At 28.7% G+C, this 16,319-nt stretch overlaps 1 protein-coding gene across 1 annotated transcript; it reads right to left on the bottom strand.

Annotated features, from left to right (window-relative positions):
• Positions 1-11,074: 11,074 nt before the first annotated feature.
• Positions 11,075-13,555, bottom strand: TRM10 (tRNA (guanine(9)-N1)-methyltransferase-like protein). The gene is made up of 3 exons (XM_083064360.1): positions 13,028-13,555; positions 12,594-12,953; positions 11,075-11,616 (listed from the first exon to the last, which is right to left on the bottom strand). Exons 1-3 carry the CDS (start codon positions 13,469-13,471, stop codon positions 11,401-11,403), a joined length of 1,020 nt encoding a protein of 339 aa, XP_082920486.1. The 5' UTR covers positions 13,472-13,555; the 3' UTR covers positions 11,075-11,400.
• Positions 13,556-16,319: the final 2,764 nt, after the last annotated feature.

Raw genomic sequence — 16,319 nt, 5'->3', positions numbered from 1 at the left:
TGATCTTTTCGATTTTTTCTCTTTTTTGAAAGAGTGCCTCTTGAGTAGGCGACTGGGGATTTGAAGTTCAGTGCTCGGCTGAGTGCCAAATTCCGCTTGGGGAATGGTTATTGATGTTTTTTTTATTTTTCTCCTTTTGCAGGGATGCCTCTGAGTAGGCGACTGGGGAATGTGGGATCTTATGTATCCCAGAGTATTATTTAGGAAGCCTCTGCAGGCTTAGCCTCACTCAGCGCTTGAGTCAGAGAGCTATCTTCCACTGAGGAAGTTTTAAGTCCTTTGACTAGATATACTGCTTGGGTGATCGTGCTTCCATTGGGAATGTCGTCGATCTTGCTTTGATAGCTCTCGCTGGGGATTTTTCCGTGAGCTTGAGCTGAGGTTCCCTCTGGGGAGTATTATTTCTGCGAGCCTCTCCAGGCTCAGTTATTCTGCATACTGTGGAGGATGTGGAGTATTATTTTGGTAAGCCTCTCCAGGCTTAGTTATTCTGTACAAACTGTTTGTTGGATTTTCTATATCCTTGCCTTTTTTCATTTTCGGCTTTTTCTGTATTTTGCCTTTTCTTCTGATTTGGCTTTTTCTGTATTTTGCCTTTTTTATGTTTTTGGCTTTTGCTGTACAGAAATTAAAAGTGCTAAAGAAATTAAATTCAGTTATTATGAGAGAGTATTATTTCGGCAAGCCTCTCCAGGCTCAGTTATTTTGTAGGAGTATTATTTCGGCAAGCCTCTCCAGGCTCAATTATTCTGAAGGAGTATTATTTCGACAAGCCTCTCCAGGCTCAATTATTCTGTACGAGTATTATTTCGGCAAGCCTCTCCAGGCTCAATTATTCTGTGGGATGCTGTTGATTTTCTGAATCTTTGCATTTTGCTTGCTGCTGTCATACACAAGCAATTTTCTATTTTTCTATTTTATGCGGTTGCCTCATGATAAGGTCTTTGAATGTGCAACTAATGTGTGTGTGATGCACAAATGCAATACAATTTTTTATTTTTGTTCATTTATTTAGAAAAGTGAGTGGCTCTCCCTATCCTCTTCTTCTTGGAGGACTTTCTGTCATTGACGCGAGGGAGTATTTTTGTGAGCCTTTATGCAGGAGATTATGGATTTTACAGGAAGCCCTCCAATTTTCTTTTATTGACCGATTATTAATGGAATTTCGTACAATTTTTATGAAAAACCAATACGGCCGTATTGAGTTCAATACGGCCGTATTGAGTTCAATACGGACGTATTGAAGCTCAGAAATTTCAATACGGCCGTATTGAGTTCACTGCGGCTGTATTGAAGCTTCAATACGGCCGTATTGATTTCAGTACGGCCGTATTGAAGTTTCAGAAACTTCAATACGCCGTATTGAGTTCACTGCGGCCATATTGAAGCTTCAATACGGCCGTATTAAGTTTTAGTACGGCCGTATTGGGCTTCATTCCCTCCACTTCCTTATTTTAAGCTATTCTAAGACCTCTAGACCTACAGAGAACCCTCCTAGGGCCTTCCAGGAGTCCTTCTGGCTGATCTTCCTTCAGTCTTCGAGAGTCTTCAAGCTTTATTTCCGACCCGGACAATTTTAGGGGTCTACAGTTGTTAGTTTGACAGGATCAAGCCACTTAGGTTGCTCACCTTGTTGTAGAAGATCTCTTAGTTGAAATGCGTTATGACACATATAGTTGATTTGTTATGTATATGTGGTTGTGTTATTGAATTATGTAATGCATATGACATTGTTGTAGTGTTGTTCAAGTTGAATAATAACTTGTGCATGTGATGTGTTGATGTTTATGTTATTCATATGTTATCTGAATGGTGTTGAGTTGCATTGTTGTGTTGTTCTAGTTGAATATCATGTTGCAATTTGTTGACAAGTTATAGGTAAATGTTATGTTGAAGTATAATAAGTTGCTTGTGTTGGTAGTATAGTAGTTTTTAGTTTTATATTGATTATGTTGATTTTGAACATTAGCTTACTCTTGCATGTTTTTATATGGTTGGACTACAATAATCATATTTGATATGGGAGCAGAGTAGAGATACTTGGTATGAGAGTGAGTGACAAGCATCATGAATGAGTCAAGAAGAGAAATAAATGGGTGAATATAGAGTGGTACTTGAGGTATGTCCATTGGCCTTGAGTCCTTGGGGGTAGATAAGGTGCTAAAGTTGTTATATCTCATTGGGGTTGTGGGACTCACGAAACTGGCTTGGCATCCGCAACACATACAAAACATAACCATGGTTGGTTGAGAGTGCTTTGTTGAGTACCAAGTAGAACATGTACTCTTAATCGTCGCCTAAAGGAAGAGTTCATGTAAGACCTCTAATTCGGATGGTCAAGAGGCATTGTAGGCCCACATGCATGAATAAGAGATAACTTAGATGAAAATGAATAGGTTTTTCCCTTGCATTACATTTCATATGATCACTATGATGTGATTTTAAGTGGAAGCATAAGGTTTGCATTGCTTGTAACCCTTTATATGAGTAGCGAACCTCACTCCTTTTCTTTCATGTTTCTATATATGTTTACTTTTGGTGTTTAGTCGATGACAATGGACCGCTTCGCTTCAGTGTTGAGGATGGCTCTTCAATGCACTAGTAGAGGCCATTATACCTATAATCTATACTTGAAGGAGGATCCCATAAGGATACTATGCATATTTTTTGTGTTACTATTGTATAGATAATTGAGATATAAGTATAGTTGTGGGACCATATACATGCTCTTTTTTACTTTGATTTTTTCCCTTCTTGTTGTATGATATTTTTTAGGTAGACTTGAAGCGATCATTTTGAATGTATATAATTATTAGTTCACCTCTAGGTAATTAAGATGATTGTAATTTTAAACATTGCAAAAATTATTTAAAGTACTTTACGCTCTATGTTTTTGTTTTACACCTTCAAGTACGAATATAATTTATTGGATTTATTACTTTCCTCGCTTAATTACTAAAGTATTTCAAGAATCAAAATTAGAAGTTATATATATTAGCTAAAAGGCGTTATATTGCAATGAGGATCATCAAGTAGATGATTAGGTTGAAGAAAAGGCTTATGCCTTATATTGCGTGTTGTACTCTAATAAAATGTGACATCAGAGTTTAGGTGAGATTCCATTTTGTTGATTTCTTCATGTTTAAGACTTTTTAATGTTATATTTTGTTTTGTAATTCCTATATTGAAGGGTTATCTTAGTTTTTTTTTATAATGTGTTACTATGTGATACTTCTATCCAAGGGATTTGTGAACATCTATTTAATTTGTAAAGTTTACTTTTGAACATTTTTTCTTCTCATTATTTTATACATCTATATTAGTATCTGGGATAAGAGTGTTGGAGACTTTATACCAACTTTTTCTTTCAGTCTCCCTTGTTAAAAATAATATGTTTTAGTATCTACACAAACACATTTATTTTTCCAAATTTGTATGTGCTTTAGTTTATATCTAATGTCATTTGAGGTTGCTAACGTGACAATGAAAATGTTGAATGTTTGTGAATGGAGTGGTACTCCTTGATTAACACAACGCTCAAACCTTCAAATTAAAATGGTTGTTACATGTTGAAGACTCAACCTTCCACGCTAACGGTAGCACAAACAGTGGTCACGCAAAAATAAATAGTGAGTAGGAGAAGACCCATAGAGGGTTTACAACCCTAGGCAATATCCCACATGAAAAATTAATGGTTTATGACAACGTAAGTATCACATAAATATTGTACATAGACAGAAAATAAAGCTGAGACTAGATTGAAAAAAAAAATGTATTAGTGGAAGAACTAATATATAGTGCAAGTATTGAGATAAAAATAATTAAATCTATATATAATTACATTATATATAAAAAAAATCATCTAAGAAATTATATTAAAAATATTTCTAATTAATTGATAGTATAACATATGTTAAAAATGTATATCTGTTAAACTCATTAAAAAATGTATCTCTAACTGTTGCATAAAAAATATTTTTTTAACAACTAATATATAACTAAATACATTAAATAATCTATATAAAAATTATATTGTTATTCAAAAATCTATACTATAAATTTGGTGAATTTTATAATAACCATCTAAAAAAAGGTCTAATCCATCATGAATTCTTATATGTTAATAGTTTAAAAAAAAGTTCACATCCATATTGCGTAGAAAATAAATTTAAAATAAACCAATAAAAAGAAAAGTAAGCATTTGTCGTAACAGTCACAAACAAATCGTACCATAACGTCTCTAAGAAATTATGTGGCAGAAGAAAATGTATTTCATTTTCTATTCTTACAGTGCTTTTTTATTTCTCTTGATTTTCATTACAAAATAATCAAGTATTATTTGCTAATTGCCTAATTCTATGCATCGATCGAAATCATCATTTGTTCGATCGAACGCACAAACGATCATTGATCGATATCTTACCAAACGAAAATTGCTAGAAAAAAGGAATATACAAGAACAAAAATGGGAATAGAACATAACCATAGAAGTAAGAAAATGGGAGGATCTGGAGTCATGAAGTAAGGGAAGATCACAATTGAGGATGCTAAAAGCAAAACCATCAATACCGTTGCTAAAACTCTGTTGTCTTTGAATCTGCTGTAATACCCCATCACGTCAGAATGTGTCTTTTAGTTCTCCTCTTCTATGTCGAGATAATGTGATGTATCGATAGACATTACTTTTATATGGAATTTGATAAAGGGAGTACAAAATTACATTCATATTTTAGGTGTCACAAGAAAAAATTTATATTATAATTAAGGAAATAATGGTGAATGTGAAAATCATTGTTTGACGTTAAAGAATTGTAATTAAAATTTATTGATTGAACATTCATTGTTGTATGTACCATGGGGGAAGAACCATTAACTTAAATGAGTTACTTTCCCTAAAGAAAGACAGTTTTAGCAAAATATTAATATATTCTAAACAATAGATTGTGATTCTGTTAACAAAAACGAAATGAAAGGGTGCATGCATTTATCTTTAGTTGAAAAAACAGAAAAAGTATATAGATTTGAAGTTGGATTCTTGCAATGTTAATGTTTTGAATGAATTGATATGTGCATTTGTATTAAATAGATGAATGCAGCTCAATTTTTTTTTTTTTGTAATTTGTTGTATTATTAATTTTTTATTAATAATATCATTATTAGTGCAAAATTTTCTACTTTTAAAAGATGCATCTCATATGTAATACATATTAAATGATTTCAAAAAATTTATATTAGTTAAAATATAATTTTAACTTTTATAGTTTCATTTACTTTACATTTTAATCTTTATAATTTAAAATAGATCTTTTTAATTTTTTTATGTGCTTATGGTTTAAGATATACTTTTTAGTTTTTGTCTTTAATTTTTTTGCAATGTAATATCTTTTGTGTTGGTGTAATAGAGGTCTTCAACTTTAATTATGTTTCTGAAGTCGAATTTATTTTGTTAAAAATATTTTAAATTTGATTTCTTTTATGCTTTGAGCTTTTTTTTTATCCTAACTTGCAACATCTATTTTTGTGAAAATAGAGACATAAAGTGTCAAGAGACCTGTTTTAAAATAATTTCAACTAAAAAAAAATTTTTGACATCAAAAGCACAAAATTAAATATCTATATCATGTTAACAAACGAGAGACATTATTTTAAAGAAATTAACAATAAAGATTGAAAAAGGTTTACAAAGAGAAGTATATATAGAGAATAAAAAAGTCGATCTTATACTACATGAACTAAAAATAATTAAAAATATATATAAATTTAAGGATAAAAAATATTTATTTTAAGTTATAGGAACTAGACAAAGTAAATGAAATTATAAAGAGTAAAAAAAAATATTATAACATTTTATATTTAATACAATAATTAGAAGTTTAGTATGTGTATTACACATATTAAATATTTATTATATATACATAAATTTTATAATAAGTTATGCAATTATCCATATATGAAAGTAAAAAAAAATTATATATTTCAATATATAAATTTATTAATTTTTAAAATTTATATAAATAAATATTTTTAATATATAAATTATATTTTATATTTAAAAAATTAATTATATTATGATATAAGATTATCTTTAATTATTAATAATTTTTTAAAATTAATAAATTTAATTTAGAATATATAAGATAATTACAAATTGAAATAGATAAGAAAAATGTTTCAAGATCCTCTAAAAACAATTCCTATTATGCAAGATAATTGTTATTGATTAACAAATTAATACCACAGTTCTTTCATAGATCAAAATAAACGTATTCTGGTATGGATAAAAATAATTTTATAGAAATTTTCTATGAAAATATAATTTTATTTTATTTTATTAAAATGACTAAATTTTAGTTATGTCATGAAATTTTACAACAAATTTTGTAAATTAATAAAAATGAATTAAAGAGAAATAAAGAAAGAATACAAAAGGGTGTGTTTGTTTTAACTTTTAAATTATCTTATAATATTTCTGATAGTTTTTTCATGTTTGTAAGATTACAAATTTTATATTTGAGTATAAAATATTTTTAGGAAAAAAATAAATTTCATAATCCCCATCTCATGCTTTCATTTTAAAGAAAAGAGGTGAGTGAGTTAATTTACGATGCGAAAATTAAAATGTTTATAATATCCATTTTAACTTTTTTATGATTAATTTTATAAAAATATTTTCATTACTAATCAAACTTTTTTTTTTAGATGTCAAGTAATATGATTCCCATCATTATATTTGTAGAAATAAAAAATCGATAACTTTGAAATAAACACCTCCAAAATATTGGAGACTTATAATTGAAGAGAAAAACATTATAAAGAAATAAAGAAGATAAATGAGAAACACATTAAGAGAATAATGGTAGGTAAAAAAATGAAAAAGTATGAAGACATAAAACAATCATTTAAACCACAAGTCAAATAACTTTTTTTTATCATAACTTAAATAATATATTATATAACACTAGTGTTTGAGTTAATTATTTTTTATATTCTTTAGTTAATGCTAATCTAGTTTTAAATTAATAAGTTATAAATTTATTTAATGAAAATAATAAATTTTTAATAAAAAAATATATAATTATTTTATTAAAATTATGATTTTTATTAAATAAATTTATTTATTAATTTCAAACATGAATAACATTAAATAAGGAATTAAAAAAAATAGTTAACTTCAGCAGTAATATTATGCATAATATAGTGTTCAGGATAACTAAATAGGTTATGTAGTTTACTTACTTTTATGGGGAAGGTTATATTATATTTTACATAATGTTTTTTTTATCCTTTTTAAAATAAATATTTATTTATTCTCAGTAGCATGTCATTAGATTAAAATTGAAAGATCAAAATTACGGATCCAAGATTATAAGATCAAAAATATAATTTAATTAATATTTTTATAACTATTACATTTTTATATTTTTGGACCTAAATATTCTATTAAAAGTTATTTCTTTCTATATATTTTTTAAAAAAATTACCCCTAAAAAGTTTAAGTTAAATTATACTTTTGGTCTTTTTATTTATTTTTAAAAGTTGATTTGGTCCTATTATTTTTAAATGATTCAATTTAATTATCTAATTTTAAAAAAATATTTAATATTATATGTCCAAATTGACACTAACATATTAATAAAATTAGATAAAAACAACATTGAACATCATTTGAAAAGACCAAACTAAATCATTTAAAAATAGATGAGGTTAAATTAAACATTTCATAAATAGAGGGACTAAATTGAACAAAAATTTATCCAACATTTTTTTGTCTAATAAAATTTGAATTTTTTTTAACTATTCAACAATTTATTTTATTAGATAACTCATTCATTTTGTAATCATTTTTTAATTCCAAGTACTCAATTTATTATAATTTGGGAGAAAATTTAAATTTATCTAGACAAAAAAAATGTTGGATAAATTTTTATTCAATTTGTTTTTACTAGTTTTAAAATATTTATTCTAATCTTATTTTTTTTAAAATATTCAATTTGATCCTTTAATTTAAAAAAATGTTTAATATTATTCTTTTATCCAATTTCATTAATGACATTAATATCAATTTAAGCAAAAGAGAAACATTAAACATATTTTTAAAAGTAAAAGGTAAAATGAATCTTTTAAAAATAATGAAATTAAATTAAATCTTAAAAATAAATAGAGAGATTAAAAATATAATTTAAGATAATAAAAATTATAACAATATTTTAAACATGTTCACGGCAAAGACAACTAAACATGGCATGAGAGATGCATGGATCAAAATAAAATGGTTGAAAATTTTTCATATAAATATACTTTAATTTAATTTACATGGCTAAATAAAATGTATTGGAAATGTGTGAAAAGTCCGAAGAGAAAAACACAAGAATAAAGAAGATTAATAAATAAGACATGAAGAGGGAAATGGTAGGTTAAAAAATAGAAAAAGTATGAATAGATAAAACACTGAAATTTTTATTAAAAAAAATTAAATGTGATTTGAAAACACGCATAGAGAAGTAAAAAAAAATTCAAATTCAAATTCAAAACAGAATAAATGTAGAGTAAAAGAGAGAAACAATCAACTCCTACATAAGTGTCTATCCATTATAGCATTTTTGAGATTTTTTTAACTTTGTAATTCACTTTTTATTTATTAATTTATTTATGGATTAATTTTGTAATATTTTAAAATAAATTATTAGTAATTAAAAATAAATTGTGTCACTATTTATCTTAAATCAAAAATATAATTTATATATTTTAAAATATTTATTTATATAAATTTTAAATATAATTTATATATTTAAATATAATATTTATTTATATATAATTTATTATAAAATTTAGTTGTATATACTGTGAAATAAATATGTCAATATTTTAGTTATTTCATCGATCAGATTTCAAATTTTAGTAATTTGATTAAGTAATATGAACTCATTGCGTTAACTTAAAACAATGACTTTCATGCACTGATGACCACTACCTTTTCTTCATCTCTTGAAAACAATATCATAATATAAAAAATTACTAATAATTATAAAAGTTAAATGAATTCATAAGTTTTTATAATTTCATCAATTTCTTAAAATGTAAAATTATTTTTCATGTCATGTGCTTAGTTGGAAAAATTTTGAGGTATCCACACCTCCATATTACAGGTACCAAGTCTCGTCTTTAACCATTAGGAAGTGCATAAGCTTGTGTGCAGAAATGATATTGGATTCACATTCTTTGTTGTGATGTTAAAAAACAAATAGTTATAACCGTGTGATTTTTTATGTCTCAACTAGGGATGGCAACAGGACAAGGAGGACAAGGCAGGCGCGAGTTTTACGTTTCCCGCCCTGCTTTTGTAAATTTAAATTGTCCCGCTTCTGATACTCGCTGGAAGTAAAATCTGGGTATCCATTCTGTTCTCGGCGAGATTTGGGTTTCCTCGCCCTGCCCCGACCTTGCTCCTATTTTTTTTTTATTTAAATAAATATGAACAAATTTTAAAAAATATATATATAAAATTAAAATAATATAAATTTTTACATATAAATATTTTTAATTTTAATTTATATATATATATAATTTTTTAATTATATTATTAAGCGGAACGGGTGTGGAGACGGGTATGGGGACGGGGACGAGGGCGGGACAGGAAAACCCAAACCGTAAACCCGCCCCTAATTTTATCATTCAGGAAAAAATCAAACCCGACAAACACATATTTTTCCCGTCAGGGCGGGTTCGGGCGGGTACCCACGTAGGCGAGTTAAATTGTGATGCCTGGTCTCAACGTATTTTCAAACACATTATACATATCTTCCGCTAACTCTTGAACCCATTGCTTCCTCATCAAGGACAGGTGTACCAACAATTCAATTTCAAGTTGTAGATGAAAATCATAATTGATTTTAAAATTGAAATTACAATGTCCATGATTTGATTGCAAAGAGTGATTGAACTCTTCTTGAGTTGAGACAACCAGCTGAAAGTTGATATAAATTAACCTTTGATCTGAACCATTTGATTGTGTCTAAATCATACAATTGTTGGAATTATAGAAAATCATTTTGTTCTGAATTTGATTATTTATCTACCCTCTTTTAACTATGATAGAAATTTAACGTAATAATACATTTTACTCTCGATTATCCTTCGAGATTGGGTGTCCCAACTCCCAAGACACACTGAGAGTAGCCCTCTGATTTACCTTGAGGATTGGCTGCATCATTTTGTGTATTATGTCACATCCTCACTTCTGTAGCTTGTAGAGACTACTAAAATTTTAGCAATTGTTGAAGTAATTAAAAACCTAATAATCTAAGGAATTTAGGAATGTTTTCAAATAGTAGAAAGAATAATAGGGAAGTTAGAAATTTTACTAATTAGGATTTTAGGTATTTCATTATTGTTGGAATTTGGTTCGTCCCTTGTCTAATTATAGTAGTTATCCAAATTCTACCACCTATCTTATTTTGATTCATTAAAAATTTAAGTCACTTGGTTAAATACTATCAGCCCACTGATTGGTTTACTCTATTTTTTATTGCCCCTCTCCCAGCCCAATCAACTATGACTTTTAGGCATGTAGACTGCCACTACAATTAAAAAATAAGAGCAGTGGTTAAGCAGTTTGAAATTGAATTTTAAGAGAGAGTAAAAGCAAGGATATTTTGAGTTTGAAATTGAATTTTAAGAGAGAGTAAAAGCAAGGATATTCTGAGTTTGAAATTATATTTCGGCCTCCTTATTAAATAAAAAAGGTGAAAGTATTGTTACCGAATCTCACCAACACTCGCGCAGTCATCTATCTATTTTTAGTTAGAATTCGTTAAAATTACACCATAAGTACAATTTAAAATAATTCAAGTTATAACTTATTAGCCTCTTTCAACTAAAATACATAAATAAATGTTAGCAAATACATAGAGAGAGATAAAAAATAAATATTCAAAATATTATTTACTGCATGTAAATATCTCTTTCAACAATGATTCCAATCTATAAAAAAAAAGTGCAAAAATAAAATAAATATCAATAAATGTAATAAATAAAAAAAAAAAGATATTGGAAGAAAAATATGGTAAAAAAAAGGTGAAAGTAAAAAATATAATTTAGAAATTAAGAATAATTGCTCATGAATCCAAAACCAGAGGAGATACGTTCAAAAAGAGCCATTCCATCCCACGATCATCGGGGAGGCACTTGTATTCCCATACAAGTACTTCGGAGCAACACCTGATGGAAAATCCCGTTACAGATTAGTACAAAGCATATAAAATTACGCTAAATCCATGTGTCAGTATTAAGACTGCATGTGAAGCTCCAATTTGAAACTTGTGTCTTCATGTGTTGGTTTTCCTAACTCCTAAGCAATGGCCAGCTGAAGATCAACATGTTTGTAACTTGTAAGAGACAATTCTAACTGTTAGCAGGGACCTCCTCAACACATTTCTTTTTACTTGCAGTTACATCATCATCTTGTTCATGTACTTCCTCTACTGTCTCTTCTGCATTTCCTTCTGAATCGGATTGGCATCTTTTCCGTTGAGGGATAACAGCAAAGAAAGACTTTTTCCAATCCCTTGTCTCTAAAAACTTGAGTAATATTTCCACCACTTGATTCACAGTAAGTACCTGAAGAGTGAAGGCCCATATGAGAAATATGATGAGTTATCATACCATAAGGAAATCGGCATGCTCTAAGTGGAAGACTATAGTGTTGTCACTTGACAGATATTAGAAGACTCTGAAGGGTAAGACAGCCCACCCAAAGAAACAAGTTCTCTATTAGCATGAAACTTATCAGATTGAAACCTTAGAACACCTTCACCCAATGTACAACGCAAAACCACCAAAATCTGACATATTCTCTGTTTGTTTCAGTTGAGAAAAAAAAAACGAAGGAAAGAAAGAAAATTTTGAAATTTAAATTGAAATAAAAGAAATTTGAAATTTTTTATTTCAAAAAATCAACTTTCCTCTCTTATGCATTGTTACCTGTATTTTCTCTCATCTAAACAGACCATTACATACAACAAGAACAACTCAAAAGTGAAGGAAAAACAAAGTGCAATGCCACAAGATGTGTAATGATTCTAATTTTAGAAATGCCCCTTCTATGTAGTATGTGCTTAACATAGAGGCAAAATCAAATGTTACATTCAATTTGAGAGATCAAAAATCTCCTATATAATTTAGTTAGTACTCAAAACTTCAACATGCTAACAAGTTTACTCTACCAAGTAATTAACTTGTACACATTTTTCACCCCCAAAGACTTATTTTACAGAACAAAAACTTTAAAAAACTAAACCAACACAAAAACTCGTTCTCGAGACAAAATTGTATATTTAGGACCTGTCTGCATAAATTTCTCCATAAACATTTTTAAGAGAAAAAAAAAATGAAAATTTTTTTTCCATAAACTAAAATTATGAATTTATGCATAAATTAATCTGTTGAATTACAAAACTTAACTTTTAACTAAACATAAGCTAATTTAAGCTTATGGAAAATCTTATTACATTTTTTCGTTTTTATCTTCTCCTAGAGTTGTTTAATTGATAAATTTATACAAACATGATCTTGATACAAGATGACGAATACTATACCTGAGAGCTAGACATCTTCATGAAGTTTCCAATGGGAAGTTTAGCCGTTTGGATTCCTTGCTCTTGTGCTTTCTTCAACGTTATCCCCTTCCACCGGTTCCTATCGACCAACCCACCAATAACATAAACCTTCTTCAAATCAAGCTCCTCAAGCACAGTCTCCGAATCCGCAGTGAGATAAACCAAATCCTCCTTCCGATCACTCAAGGCCTCAATGTAAGACCTATTGTCCTTCTCAATTATCCACTTCTCAAACCCCGGAATCCGCTTCAACGCGCTCTCCATTTCCCCCTCGCAGCCAGTGAGCCAAAGGTGCGCAGGGGAAACGCACCTTCCATTCACAGCGTAACAATACATAATCTGCAGATCCAATCAAAACGGTTCCATTATTCACTATTAGTAACGGAATCACGTAATTAAGCTTAGTAAAGAACCTGCTGAACGAGGCTGTGGATTTCGTTAGGGTTCATGAGGTGAGAGAATTGGAGATCGACGACGACGTTTTGGCCATGTTCCCTCGCTAAGGACAGTCTCTCGCGCTTGCACTCTTTCTCCTGCGACCGCTTCTCCATTCGCTCCTTCCGGAGGTTCCTGCGAGACTCTAGCAGCTTCTCTCGCTCATCTTCGCGGACGCTGGCGAGGCTCTCTTCCCACTCCTTGCGCTTCCTCTCGACGTCTCTTCGCCGCTGCTCCTTCAACGCCGCTTTCTTCTCCGCCTTCTTCGCCTCGTACCACTGCTGCTTCGCCAGCTTCTTCCGCGCGTTCTTCGACAGCACCGGAGGGCCCGCAGTCGCTTCTTCGGCGGTGGTTTGGGGATTCTCTGTGTCCGCCGTCTGCGCCGGAGTTCCGCCGTCGCCGCCGCTGGGTGATTCCGGCATTGTTCGGGTTAGGGATTTGTTGAGACGCTCTAAGCAAAACTGTTCTCTTTGAGAAAAAAAAAAAAAATTTGGCACCGAAACTGCTCTCTTTAATTTGGTACGATAAAATGAATGTCAGGATATCGAGAAAATAGTGAAAATCAGATTATTTTAATAATTGGTTATTATTATGAATGATTATAATTAAAATAAAATTTTATTTAAATAAATTAGTTAAAAATTTGTAAATGTTGATTTTTTTAGATAAATAAAATAAATCAATTTAAATAAAAACTGCTAAAAAATAATTATAAATTTCAGATTTTCATCTTCAAAAAAATAGATTATTTTTTAAAAAATATTTGTTTACAAATTTTAGTTACCGTTGTAAACATAGGTTTTTTTTGGAAATAACTTTTATCTTAAAAAAAAAAAAACAAACAACTGAATTCAGAGATTTTAATCTTTCTCATTTGTAGATTAATTTATAATATATTAATTTTAATATTAGACACTACTAGGTTGTCAAAAATATATTATATACTAGTATTTTTAACATATATTTTATTTTATATAATAAATATTATCTTAAACATTATATATGAGGTTTGAATTTAATAGTAATACATTGTTTTTACGCAATCAATCAAAAAGTACGATTCATATGAATTTCTATTATTGTTTGTTAGTTTAATTTTATTTTCTTTTACATGGTATTGGGTTTGAGAGGAATAGATGGAGGAGAGAAATTTTTTAAGTTTGTTTTATTTGGTTCAAGTTACTGGAGGGGAGGAGATGAGAGTAAAATCCCTCCTAATCCAACTTTAACTCCTCTCTAATATTGAGAAAATTTAAAAAAAAAGAGAAAAATTTTAAAATATTTATAATATAATATCTAAAATATGTATATTTATTATTTTAAATTTAAAATTATATAAATATAAAAATAAATTAATTTTTAAAATCTTATTTTTCTCCTTGTGAACTAAATAAGAAAAAATTTATCTATTTTGTTCAACCAAACAAAATTTCTATTCCTTTCTTCTCTCTCCCCTCATTTAGACTAATCAAATATGACGGCTTAACTTTTAATCTAAAAACACAAAAGGTAAAATAATGTGACACTTTAAACCAAACAACAATTGATGATATGCTATTTTAATATAATACTAAATAAAAAAAATCATTAATAGAATTATAAATAAATATAAGCCTTTTTAGCTTGGTAGAGCGCATGGCTTCACATTATTAATTTAAGGCATAAATATTATTTTATATCTAAAAACTACACTAGTTGTTTTGCTTTAAATTATTGTAAATTATTTTTTATTATCTCAATATTTTTTCATTTTCTTTTAATATGTAATCTAACAACATAATTAAAAAAGTAAAACGATCTAAAATTTAATGTGACACTTAATTATGTGTCATTTTTTACAATGTAACAATTGATAATATTGCATTTTTAAAAATGTAACGTTCAATAACATTATTAATAAAAGTTTGTGTTGGAATTTTGCAACAAGTACACCATGTCTACTATAGTATAAATCGACAGGTTGTTGATCCACAAGAACTTGAAAGATATTTGTATTTTCTAATACTTTAATTAAAACTTGCAAAAGAAAGATATATTTTGAATATAGTCTTGTTGTTGTGCATTTCAATATTGAATTTGTAAAGAAGATAACACTAAAAAGGCAAATATAAAGTTGAAAGGTAATAAATTGAGAAGCTGTTGGAATTTAATTTCATCTATCTCATGCTCTCCTAATATTGTGTACATATGGTTCTATTCCTTGATTTTATCGAATTCTCAGAGATTATTCTAAATCAAATCATTGTCTTTAGAAATTCTAAGGATCTTAGTTTAACAATCGATTCCTCATTTACTAAATTAGATTCCCTGCACTAAGTACAAGAACTTGTTCAACTAATGACTTTAAATATATTCATAGCCTTTAGAATCATTAGGAGATTTGATCCAAATAATTTTAACAAATGTTTTCCAACTAAAATCTTAATCAAAGATCAAAAGATGATTGATTAATTCACTTCAGCATTAAGAATAAAATCAAACCACTAACACTGAATAATAGAATATCATATATATAAATCAAAAGGATTACATGAAAGTTTGATAGATTACATTCAATCCCAACAAGAAAAGTGGATTAGCTACTCATAATAACGAGAGCAATCTCCATTTATGTAGAAAATGTAGAAGAAGATGAAGAACTCATAATCCTCATATCCCTAAATAACTCTTAAAGTTTCCTTTTCCTTAGCTCTGTTTTCGCTTTATTCTCTTTTAACTTGTCATGTTTTTCTCTCTCCTGATCCCTTAAATATGTCCAACAAATAAAATAAAGTAAGCAAGAAAGAGACAAATTCACTCATCCTTTTCCAAATGATTGAACGAATATTTGAATTCTTTAGAGTGAAGAAAACTCCATCAGTTGAGCGAATTCAAATTCTCTAAGTCCCAGAGAATCAAAATTTTTACCCCTCTTTGGACCAAACTCATTCAGCCCTTTCCAAATAGTTAAGCGGATTTGAGAAATATTGGGGTTTGGGGACTTCATCAAATTTGCATGAAAAATAAGGGTTCATAAATTAAAAATACACTAACTTTTCATAAACTACCCTATTTGAATATCCTTTTGATTTTTTTTTTAATATTTTAGGAGTTAAAATGCATATTTCTTTTAAATACAGTTAAATAAGTGTCAAAAGTGTTTTGATTTATAGGTAAAATGGACACTTGTCAGTTTGTCAATTCCATTAACATTTATGTAACAAATACTAATGGCAAAGACCAAAAATACTAATGTCTTGAAACTCTAGTGCTTAGAAGCAAGATAACTAT

The sequence above is a fragment of the Cajanus cajan genome, chromosome 1, assembly GCF_000230855.2.
Source record: "Cajanus cajan strain Asha chromosome 1, NIPB_CcT2T_4, whole genome shotgun sequence".
In the NCBI taxonomy this organism is placed as follows: domain Eukaryota; kingdom Viridiplantae; phylum Streptophyta; class Magnoliopsida; order Fabales; family Fabaceae; genus Cajanus; species Cajanus cajan.
Note: the sequence above shows the minus strand (reverse complement) of the source record. Positions and strands in the feature narration are given on the sequence as shown.

Bases quoted from the DNA above. Each gene is read 5' to 3' on its own strand.
- TRM10 (XM_083064360.1), bottom strand. From the start codon at position 13,471: ATGCCGGAATCACCCAGCGGCGGCGACGGCGGAACTCCGGCGCAGACG. The intron at 12,954-13,027 runs GTTCTTTACTAA...TTGGATCTGCAG, and splicing joins TCCACAGCCTCGTTCAGCAG to ATTATGTATTGTTACGCTGT. The intron at 11,617-12,593 runs GTATAGTATTCG...TTCACTCTTCAG, and splicing joins TGAAGATGTCTAGCTCTCAG to GTACTTACTGTGAATCAAGT.